This window comes from Oryctolagus cuniculus, chromosome X (genome assembly GCF_964237555.1).
Source record: "Oryctolagus cuniculus chromosome X, mOryCun1.1, whole genome shotgun sequence".
Classification (NCBI taxonomy): domain Eukaryota; kingdom Metazoa; phylum Chordata; class Mammalia; order Lagomorpha; family Leporidae; genus Oryctolagus; species Oryctolagus cuniculus.
This window is the reverse complement of record NC_091453.1, coordinates 102,159,587-102,171,742: the sequence shown is the minus strand read 5'-3', so window position 1 is coordinate 102,171,742 and position 12,156 is coordinate 102,159,587. Positions and strand designations below refer to the sequence as shown.

The 12,156-nt window shown below is 38.3% G+C and overlaps 1 protein-coding gene across 7 annotated transcripts in view; it reads left to right on the top strand.

Moving 5' to 3' along the window:
• TENM1 (teneurin transmembrane protein 1) overlaps window positions 1-9,937 on the top strand; it is an 867,710-nt gene extending 857,773 nt beyond the window's left edge. For all 7 annotated transcript variants that reach the window (XM_051827786.2, XM_051827790.2, XM_051827788.2 and 4 more), the window contains 3 exons: window positions 639-1,859; window positions 2,722-2,864; window positions 4,595-9,937. In XM_051827786.2, the coding sequence (XP_051683746.1) occupies window positions 639-1,859; window positions 2,722-2,864; window positions 4,595-5,353 (2,123 nt within the window). In that variant the 3' untranslated portion in view covers window positions 5,354-9,937. The remainder of the gene's footprint in view (window positions 1-638; window positions 1,860-2,721; window positions 2,865-4,594) is intronic.
• Window positions 9,938-12,156: the final 2,219 nt, after the last annotated feature.

The following is a 12,156-nucleotide window of genomic DNA, read 5'->3' as shown; positions in this document are numbered from 1 at the left end:
AGATGATGACAAACTATCTTCAAAAGTCAGAACTTTCGAATATATCTCATCTGTTGGGTGTATAAAAATGCCCAGATCCAGTTACTTTAGCACTGGACTTTGTCAAAACCTGACCCTTTGATTTTATAGCAAAGGTTAAATGAAATGAAAGTACTTTTGTCTGTGATTATAACAAGAAAGCATGTTCATTATATCAGTTTTATCACCCCAGGCTACTGGATGGAATATTACTTCTGTGGTTTCTATATTAGATTATCCTATAATGATATTATACAATATTTTTAATTTTTTCCATATTTGGTGACTACCACTATGAGAATATATAAGGACACTTGACAAAGTTCTAAGAAAATGGAATGAAAAGATAAGTTTTTTCATGATACCCATTTTCCATGAACTTTTTGAAGACCTCCCCTCTTGTACATGGAATTCAAAACTTTCCATTTCCTTTCTCCATGAAGTTTTTGGATCACCTTTGTAAGTCTACAAGATGTGTCCAGGAATTAGGTATCAGAAGTCATCTTCCACTATTCCATTTTGAATGTAAATGCATCAATACTGAAATAACACTAGACTTTTTGATTGTTCCACATTTGATCACCTAGTTCCTTTCTCATTTTTAATTTTGATTCCTACAGGACCTCTTATTGGACGCCAGATTTTCAGATTCAGTGAAGAAGGTCTTGTGAATGCACGGTTTGACTACAGCTACAACAACTTCCGTGTCACCAGCATGCAAGCTGTGATCAATGAAACCCCTTTGCCCATAGATCTCTACAGATACGTTGATGTCTCCGGTAGAACAGAGCAGTTTGGAAAATTTAGTGTCATTAATTACGATTTAAATCAGGTCATAACTACTACAGTGATGAAGCACACCAAGATCTTTAGTGCCAATGGACAAGTCATTGAAGTCCAATATGAAATCCTAAAGGCGATTGCCTACTGGATGACTATTCAGTATGATAATATGGGCCGTATGGTAATATGTGACATAAGGGTAGGAGTAGATGCCAATATAACAAGGTACTTCTACGAATACGATGCTGATGGGCAACTTCAAACTGTTTCTGTAAATGACAAAACCCAATGGCGTTATAGTTATGATCTGAATGGAAATATCAACCTCCTAAGCCATGGAAACAGTGCTCGTCTTACTCCTCTCCGATATGACCTCCGAGACCGCATCACCAGATTAGGAGAGATTCAGTACAAGATGGATGAAGATGGCTTTCTGAGGCAGAGGGGAAATGATGTGTTTGAATATAATTCTAATGGTCTGCTGCAGAAAGCCTACAACAAGGCTTCTGGCTGGACTGTACAATATTACTATGACGGGCTTGGGCGACGTGTTGCCAGTAAGTCCAGCCTAGGGCAGCACCTCCAATTCTTTTATGCAGACCTTGCCAACCCCATAAGAGTGACTCATTTGTACAACCACACGAGCTCAGAGATTACATCTCTGTATTATGATCTCCAAGGTCATCTTATCGCCATGGAGTTAAGCAGTGGTGAAGAGTATTATGTAGCCTGTGATAATACAGGTACCCCACTAGCTGTGTTCAGCAGTCGAGGTCAGGTGATAAAAGAGATATTATACACGCCTTATGGTGACATCTATCATGACACTTACCCTGACTTTCAGGTCATCATTGGTTTTCATGGAGGACTCTATGATTTTCTCACTAAGTTAGTACACCTGGGACAAAGGGACTATGATGTTGTCGCTGGTAGATGGACAACGCCCAATCATCACATATGGAAAGAGCTGAACCTCCTTCCTAAGCCATTCAACCTCTACTCCTTTGAAAATAACTACCCAGTTGGCAAAATTCAAGATGTCGCCAAGTATACCACAGGTATTTAAACAGTGTAAAGCTTCCCGCTAAACTTGACATAACTCAGTACTGTTGCTTTTATCACAGAATCTCAATGTCTTTGTAAATATGCTTCCTCTTCCTGCCAGTTAGCCCACGGGTTCTTGTGCATTCACTTAGTTTTCTAAACTGAGCAAACCATGCAAGTTAACGTAAACTGAAGCTTTCCATCCCACTACATTTTTTTCTCCCCCTTTACACTGTCTCTCTTTAAAGTTTGTACAAATAATATCATAAAAGGAAAATTCAGAATTATGTTGCATCATATAAATATCATATCATCATCAGTGTGACTTTAGCACCACTACCACATTAAAAGTTCAAGGCAGGTGTTGTGGTATAACGGGTTAAGCCGCCACCTGAGATGCCAGCATCCCATATGGGCACTGGTTCGAGTCCCAACTGCTCCACTTACAATCCAGCTCCCTGCTAAGCACGGGAAGATGGCCCAAGTCTTTGGGCCGCTGCACCCATGTGGGAGACCCAGATGAAGCTCCTGGCTTCTGCCTGGCCCAACCCTGGCTGTCCTGACAGTTTGGGAAGTGAACCAACAGATGGAAAACTTCTCTCTTTCCTTCAAATAAATTTAAAAAAAAACACACTTCCAAAAAAAAATTCAAGGCAGTAACCTGAGCCTAGCTCTAGGAATATTTACAAGCAGAAATCGTCCCCTGTAGAGGAACGATCATGTATTTTACAGTAGGTCATAAAAAGAGGGAGTTTGATCCCTAACTTCCCATTGCCTGAACATATTGAAGGCATCTTTCATGTTTTCAACAACGATCGTAAAGTATGAGCTTTAAAAGTTTTTTTTTCTTTTTCTTTTAAATTTTCTCTCTCACAGACATTGGAAGTTGGTTGGAGCTATTTGGTTTCCAGTTACACAATGTACTTCCTGGATTTCCCAAACCAGAATTAGAAAATTTGGAATTAACATATGAGCTTCTACAGCTTCAGACAAAAACTCAAGAGTGGGATCCTGGAAAGGTGAGAAAAGTTTTACTATCTCTGTGTAGCTGGAAAAAACAACAACACAAGAGCATGCAATACCATGAAATGTTGTTTAGATACATTTGCTTACTTATTCTTGAGTCTATTTGAATATTCACTAAACGGTCATGACTTATGACAAGGAAAAACTTCCATGAGGAAAAGATCAGGAAATTGGGGCTTTTGATAAAGTGATGACTAACAAACAAGAGGAAAGAGAAACTGAACTTTTAAAGTTCTGAAGTAGGTTACCAAGGGTGACTGTGGATTCTACATAGGAAAGAGTATTCACTAGGAAACATAAAAAATGAAATGTCTTCAAAGGATCTTACTCATATGTGCAATCTTAAAAATAGGTGATCTCATAGAAGTTAAAAATACAGCAGTGGTTACCAGAAGCTGGGGAGGGAGGATTGTTTGACTGGTACTAGGTTATAGCTAGATGGGAGCAAGAAGTTCTGGGTTCTATTGCACAGTAGGGTAACTATAGATAACATTAATGTATTATATATTCCTCTATTAAGAACACTAGAAGATAGGATTTTTGGAGGTTTTCATTATGAAGAGATGTTAAATGTTTGGAAGATCAGCATAATAACCTTGATTGGACATTATACAATGTATGCATGTAACTGATAGTATCTCAAAAGTATATATACTTTTCATAGTCTGTTAACATTTTAAAAATGTAATAAAAAAATAAGAAAGGACTTCTCCCCCCAAAAAATACCAGATTTCTGACTGTAAATAATTTAGGATATGGTACCTTAGAACATGGGTTGATCAGAATAAAATTATCTTAATAAAATATATTATTGCAATGAAGCAAACATAATATTACAGGGATGAAGTCTTTGAACCAAATAGGAATGCCAAAATCGTGAATATTTAACGATGATTTCATCTGGATAATAAGGTACAAATGAAAACAGAAAAAGCTTTTTCTTTCAGTGGAAAGAAACAGGACTACCTACATTTGTAAAAACAATGGTTTTAACAAAATAAAACTAAAATTTGGGTGGAGTCTGAAACTTATAAGGGAAAAGAAATTCTAAGTAGATCCCATGGGCTTATCCTTTTTTGCAAATACACAAGTGCTTTCTATAATTAAAAAATCCTTATTAAGCAAAACATTGAAAATTGCTTGACACTTCATAATGGATACTTGGAGGTTCATAAGTATTTTCTTTCTATGTAAATATGTTTGAGAACTGCCAAAAATAAAAAAGTTTCTTTTAAAGTACACATAAAGATGTCAGTGAACTTCTTGCTTCCTTACTGTAGTTATTTGTAAGGTGACAAACAGCTGAAAATTAAAGACATGCACAGAGTGTAGCTCTGTTTCCTCACTGTAGCTGATATATTACTCCAGATGCAGTAATAACATCTAGTCAATGTCAGTTGATTTGGCGAGAATTAAGTGTTTGGGGGGATCTGAACCCATTTCAAGCACTCTCTAGTTCTGAGGTTCTATGATATCATCTGCATACATTTCCTTATGCTTGCTTCAATCAAGATATAAGAATGATAGGTGATCAGGCACCTGTTAGTCTTTTCTTTTCCAAAGGCCTGGTGAGAAGATTCCAAATTTGGCTTGCTTTCAAGTCACTCACCAAGAAATTAGAGAAGGAAGCAACCTTACAAGTCTTTCCTTCCCACAATCCCCAGGTGTCTGACAGGTGTCTAACCCTGTGCCACATTTGAACTGGGCCTTTCTTGTTTCCTAGACTATCCTGGGTATTCAGTGTGAGCTCCAGAAACAGCTAAGGAATTTCATTTCCTTGGACCAACTTCCCATGACTCCCCGCTACAATGACGGACGGTGCCTTGAAGGAGGGAAGCAACCACGGTTTGCCGCTGTCCCTTCGGTTTTTGGAAAAGGTATAAAGTTTGCCATCAAGGATGGCCTAGTAACAGCTGATATCATAGGAGTAGCCAATGAAGATAGCAGGCGGCTCGCTGCCATTCTCAATAATGCTCATTACCTGGAAAATCTACATTTTACCATAGAGGGGCGGGACACTCACTACTTCATCAAGCTTGGGTCTCTGGAGGAAGACCTGGTGCTCATCGGGAACACTGGGGGGAGGCGCATTCTGGAGAACGGTGTCAATGTCACGGTGTCCCAGATGACCTCTGTGTTGAATGGGAGGACTAGACGGTTTGCAGATATTCAGCTCCAACACGGAGCCCTGTGCTTCAACATCCGGTATGGGACAACTGTCGAAGAAGAAAAGAATCACGTGTTGGAGATCGCCAGACAGCGTGCCGTGGCCCAGGCCTGGACTAAGGAACAAAGACGCCTGCAAGAAGGGGAAGAGGGAATCCGGGCATGGACAGAGGGGGAAAAGCAGCAGCTGCTGAGCACCGGGAGGGTACAAGGTTATGATGGGTATTTTGTTTTGTCTGTTGAGCAGTATCTGGAACTTTCTGACAGTGCCAACAATATTCACTTTATGAGACAGAGTGAAATAGGCAGGAGGTAACAAAAAAAATCTCTGCCTTTGCGTCACCAAAGACTGCCTGTTTTTAAAACATAAAACGGTTTATTGTATTGGTTTTCTAGATCAGAACTCTGTATATGTAAATATGGAGGAAAAACATATCCAACTGCCTTTCAATGTGACGGAAGATGGTATTTTAATATTGTTTGTTTAAACTCTTTATGAAATGACAGATTTTTAGTTCTTGTGTGGCAGTATTCAAAATAACACAAGTAGAACTCCAACAGCTCAAAAAGTTTTCGGAAAGCACCACTTGAAATTCGCTGAGCCATTTGTATGTTCAGAGACACAGAAGGAACCCAAGGTTCTCTACCTGGATTGTGACACCGGGTTTCACACGTAACTGTGGGCGGGACTTGCAGAGGTGGTGCAGTCGCACCAAAGCCTGCCAGCCCTTTCACGTTTTCCAGATCTGTGATAGGAAATTTAAAAAGAAATGTAAAACGCCCTCAGCCACCATCTCCCAGAATCAGGCCCCGTTTGCCCTTCCTCCCCGGTGATTCCTCCTTGCTTGTTCAAGTAAATGCCATGTTGTTGTGCTGTGTTTCGGCGTGTGCAGGCTGCGGCCTGTCTGCCACACTTCCCGGGAGGTGTGGTTAGCAGCCTGAAGAGCCACTGTTCGCGTGTGTGGACGTGATACCAAAGCAGCTGGCCCACGTGACCTCTCTCACACAACCTGTTTTGACTGAGTTCTTTTTACCCAACTGTCCAGCTGTTTGGGCATCATATAAACATAGCTTTTAGTAACCTGGGTAGGGATTTCTCATTTCTATATAAGGTGTGTTTTGGTCATAGTTTCCCGTTAGTGATTCAGTATTTGTACACTAATCCAATGGTTTTGTGCACGTGAAAGGTAATTTACTAACAAGTATGATTCTGTTAGCACACACACACACAAAAAAAAACAAAAACAAAAAAAAACACACAAAACAAAATCAAAAAGAGGCTTTAGAAGGCCGTCGTGCCTGGGATGCTGATAAATAGGTTTACTACTACTGCAGACATTCGTAAGAGCCAAAACCTTAAAAGAAACCAGACCTGGGAGTGAAGTGAAAGACCAAACCAAATTTCACAGTAGTTGTCACATTGTTTCAGCCCACTTAGATTTATCTTTCAAACCTGTAGTCTGTCTTGAACATCTCCCAGCCACATTCGGGGAAATTGAATTAAGTGAACCCTTTCCAACCGAGGACATTACAACTGTGTATGGAGAGGCAGCCTAATTTTTACTAACTTAACTCATACAGCTAGTTATTTTAGTTCAGTCTTTACCCATTTGTTTTTATTTCATCATCTCTCCTGCCTAGGAAAATAACTATTTTTTCCAGGACAAGTTATCTGTTGTGCGATCATTTCAAATTTGGAGAAAGGTCAGGATTAGTGTCACTATCAGGCGCAGTTGCTCAAGCTCTATGAATCCTGCAGGAAAGGAAGCTCCTTAGTGAGCTGGGAGATTTGTGCCTAGTGACAAAGAGCCAGTTTGTAGAGTGCTGTGTAATTGTAAGTTACCACAGACAAAAATACACCACAATGCGGCCTGGAGAGAATCCCCCTGAGCCAGCTTCTGCACTTTCAGCACCAAGTCTGAACATTTGCTGTGTCTGAAGGAGAATTTATGATGGAGTGTTACTTTGGATTCTTTCCAGCTACTACCTAAATGGCCTTGCTTTGTGATGACAGTCTCTCTGAAAATCTGCAAAGTCAGAATCTAGGCTCCTGTTAAGGTTATTAAAGAGTCTGACTCACAGCACACAGAGGAGACTGAGGAAAAGCAAAGGACCTCAACAGATGTTAGGGGAGAGGGTATTCAAACATTTCATTTTCAAAACCTTCAGGTTGGGATGACCACATTCTTATTCATATATTGAGAGAGACAGAGAGAGATCCTCATGAATGCATTCCTCTTTGTAACTGGAAGTGCACTAGCTCAAGATATTGCTAATCCAGACAAAAATTGTAGTATTGAGTTTTTCCCGAATCAGGCTTGGCACAGTATTTATTCCAGATGGAACTTTAAAATTACTAACAAACTTGTTGAAAATTTGAATACCTCCACATCAACCTCAAAAATGGACCTTAAGTTTCTAGAACCTCTGATGTTCTTTTAAATAAATGGAAAAATAATTTGTGAACTGTATATAAAGAATACATTCATACGTGTGTTGATGTATTTTATCACTAAAGATATCAATATTGGAGTCTATTTTGCTTATATTTTAAACAGTTATACTCTTTTGCAATTCACTGTTATATCATTTTCAAACTGCTTTAAATATCCATTAGAAACATGTATTTGAAGCTTTTACTTAATAGTAATTACCTTGAACTGTGCATTTCTAGTTTGTAATACACATTTAGTTAGTTTGTGCCTTTAGTTTCTTAAAGTTCTATTTGTATTATATTCAGGAAATGCACTTTTTGTTAGCAGTTTTAGTACTGCCTTGAACTATTATTGTTCTCTTTACAACTCCTAAAGTTTGGGGGGAACAAGGAAAAACACCAAAATGTTAGCACTAATGAGTAGTAAATCTGAGGGAACCATTTTGGCATTTCTCAATATGAACGTGGAGATGTTAAATACTTCCTATTCGGCTGAATAGAAAGAACACCTTCATTGCCTTGTAGCTCTGAAGTCTAAATTAATGAAACAGCAATTCACTTGCATTTCCTGATGAAAGTCAGTTTTAAGAGAAATACATGAATTTCTTATACCCAGAAAACAGGTGGCTGACACTGCACAGCCACACACCACTCAAGTAAGTTAAAGTGAGAGCACAGCAGTTGGACTCTCCTATGAAGAACACTGCGGGATGGAGGCAGGGAATACTGCACGGTTGTTCTTTTTCTCCGTTAGGCCTATTTTATTTGTGCTACTTTGTTTTGTTTTTACTCTTGCACTATATTCTAGAGATCCAAATGAGCTGAAAATTCAAAGTCTAACAAACATTTAAATATGCTTGTTTGTAGTTGTCATTCTAATCATAATTGACTAGAAGCATGACTGCAGAAGGCAAGGAAATAAAGCTGAATTCATACTTTCAACAAAACACCATAGAAATAAGTCTACGTTCTATTTTAACCCCCCAAAATTATGTATAAAATAAGCGTCTTTACTGTCAGTTTATCTAGAAGATCTATAATATATAAACTACACATATATAACATAGTATACATAACATAGCCAAATGTATGAACACTTGACAATGTATAATTTGGAATTCACTTGCTGCCTACAGAGAGGTAAAGATTACGTTATGATTTTCATGTGGAGTTTCTTTTTCATTACTATTGACACAGTTTCAGGCACTCCATCATATTACTTTGACTCTTTTCTTTCTTTCCTCTTTTAGAAATATGTTTTAACCAGACCAGGCCCCACTGTAATATCACCTGAGAAAGGGCAAAGTTTTTGCATTTATAAAGATATGTTCATGGAAGGGCAATTATAATGGCATTTGATATAAATGAAAGCCAAAATACAGTAACCAAGTATTGATAGAAATTTTCAGAGAGATTGGAGTGTATTATAGCTTATGGAAAACACATAAGGCTACAGATTGTACACAACATTCTTGTTGGAACTCACATACACATAGCTGACCTGACTAGTACTTCAGATCTCACACTGCTTTTCCACAGCCTTCTGTAAGGTTCTTTATTCTCAAAGAAAATAAAAACAAACAAACAAAAAAACAGACAAAAAATAAAAAAGCAAAACAAAAAAAAACACAGAAAACAAACAAAAAGAATTCAATCACAAAATAGTGACTATTATTTCAGTGTGTCCTTCATGTGAAAGCTCTTAAGGACCAAATATATTACTGTGTGTAAGAAGTTACTTCCTAAACAGTAACAAAATATTTAGAGTTAAACTTGCTGTGGATTTTGTCTTGGCAGTTGTCATCTTACATTATTTGTCAAAGGAAATGTGTTTGGCAGTTAAAAATCTTTCCTTAGATTTAGTGGTGGAGTTTAACCTCTTAAATAAATGTTAGTCTATCAGATTGTGTCCTTGAAAATATTTTACTTGTATGAATCATGACAATGTCTAAATCTTTACTATTCTTCAGGTGAAAGTATCAGTAAGAGAGAAGGAGGGGGAGAGAGGGAGAGAGAGAGAGAGAGAGAGAGAAAGAGAAGTATAGCCTTTTTGTCAGAAAAATATTCTTTTTAGCTGCTTACTTTCTCATGAAAAGTAAAGATGTTTACAGTGTATGCCAACATTTTCAGTTTCTATATAACAACAGTTAGAGGTTCTAATCATACTGAAATTGTGTTACAATGGCCTGAGCCATGTTGCTAGGAAACAATAGGTTCCAATTTTGTATTCCTGCTCTCATTCCTGTGCTGAAAAGTGACTGGATACTGTACAGGTTCATGTTCTCTGGCTGCAGTTAAATGGTCTTTTGCATTTTGCTCTGGCTTTCAGGCCAGAAGCATGCATTTTTCTACAAGAGCATCACAACAACATGCTGTAAATATTTAAAGTAAAACATTATGTGTCGATATTTGAAAGAAAAGTACTTTGAATATTTCATTTTTAAAAAATAAAATTGCAAATGAAAATGGTGTCCCATTTTATTCATGCGCCAAACTGCATTTTTAAGTCAGCCTGGTCACCCGAGATAGGAAAAGTGAGTGGCTCCCTAACAGGGAACAATGAAACCATGTCATTTTGAAAACGTAGCTGCAGAGAGGCCCTGATCCCAGGTAGACGGCTCTTCATTTTGATGTCTCATGTAAATATGATCTCGGACACAAATGACCGTTTAATAAACAAAGAAGAGTAGCTGCTGGAAGTGTAAAGGCCTCTAGGCTATGACTTTTCCAAAGGGTTCAGTGCCTCCTGCTGCCTTCTTAGCAATAGAAAGGAAATTTTTTAAAAATCATAAAAGAGGGATAAGGGAGAGCTAGGAGACCAGGGCACCCAAATACATGAGCAAAAAGAAAAAGAAAAAAAGACGTTGAGAGGGGCAACCACGAAAGATGAATAAAAACAACAGTCATTGTAAGACCCCGCATCCCAGGCAATTACAGTCACCATGGGAGTTATTTTCCACATGAAGTTGTATTTACAAGTGATGCCGGAAAGCCAGCAAACAGATCTTCAACATTTTAACCTGCTACTAGGGGGACACATGTAATCCCGAGAGCCCCTAGCTGAAATTTGATTGGAATGCTAGAATTTATACCACTTCACAGCGCCCTCCTGCTGTGTTCTTCAGTGATACAGGGATATACAGGTACAGTGAGGAGAGTCATGGAGCTGACAACACCCTTGATTGTCTCAACATAACCCATCATCCAAAACAGCAGGGCGTGTGGGGGGAGACTAGGGTGTTAGTATCACCTGGGAATTTCTTCTCCAAAATGTGCAGCTCACCCCACCCTCAGTATTTTTAAAAAAAGACAAGAGGTCCTACACTGACAGAATCATTACAGGAAATGAGAGATTTTTCCGCATTTCTTCTCTATTCACTTTCCCTTTTAAAAATCTTTGAATATCAATGCTATTAAACATTTATCAATGTTACTACTTTAAAGTTTTATAATTGCAGTTCTTTAATAATCTGTGAGGATACATTATTCCTATTTGGCTGGCATATTCCTCAGAGCCTGACATACTTAAGGTCACATAGATAATCTATGACAAAGCTGGAAAGAGAATTCAGGTCTCATGCATTCCTGCTTTTACGCTCTCTGTCCAGTATTGAATATGCTATTGCCTTTTGCTGTCTTGTGAGAGAACAGTTCAATTTCTGTGTGTTTGCATGTGTATGTATATATGCAATCAAGACATATATGTTAGGTTGATAAGCTTTATCCTGTTCATCAGGCTTGTTACATCTTACTACGTTAAAAAAAAGTCTTCATTTATAAACCTATTGGTAAGAATTCAGCCTTTTACTACAAGTTTGGCCAAGACTCCAAATTATGAAAGTGTTCACAGTGAGTAGTTTCACTTCACTTCTAGCCACACAGTGCAAGGTGATGGTAACCCATTTACTACAAGGGCAAACATAGGTGGTAAAGTTGAATTTATAGCATCCTAACAAGAAGACTAGGCATCTTATAACCTTGACGTGCTTAAGGGCAAATCTGTATTTTATTGTTAATAGACTTTGGATTCTGAACTCAATAAAGTGAATCAAATAAAATATACGCCGATGTTATAACATTCTTAACAGATTTTATAGCTAGTTCTCACATTTTAATTTTCCATCTATTCTACCAAAGAATATCTTAAATTCAGCCTTTTATTTACACCGGAGGACTTAATCAAAGGCATTCTCTGTAGACTTATTCTACATATGCACCATTCTACCTATGAACAAAGGTTCCCTGTCTGTAACAGCCAAACAGACAATTACCTAAGCTTGTCCTCACTCACCTTATCTCGTGAGAGCAAATTTCAGAGGAAATGAACAAGTATTTGATAAGCTGTCATGCTCCTGGTGGGCCTGCTGACACACTTTTTTTCTCCAAAGAGAGGTGTAGGCTTGGAAATACATGTGCATTTTTCTATCTTGACTCAGCATCTTACAGGTATAGGTTAGCATGGCAATGTTTTAGATATGGCAAGGATATGACCTCTCTATAAAGGTGCAAGCTATTATGTACTGGGAAACAGCAAGTTGTGCATGTTGGGAAAGAAAAAGTGAGGGAAAAAAAGTTGATGAATAAAAGGCCAGCCGAAGAAGACAGGGGGTGGGCTCATCAGCTGGCAAATCTGACAATAGCACAATCAGAGAAGCACTTACCTTTCCAGGGAAGCTGTTCAATAA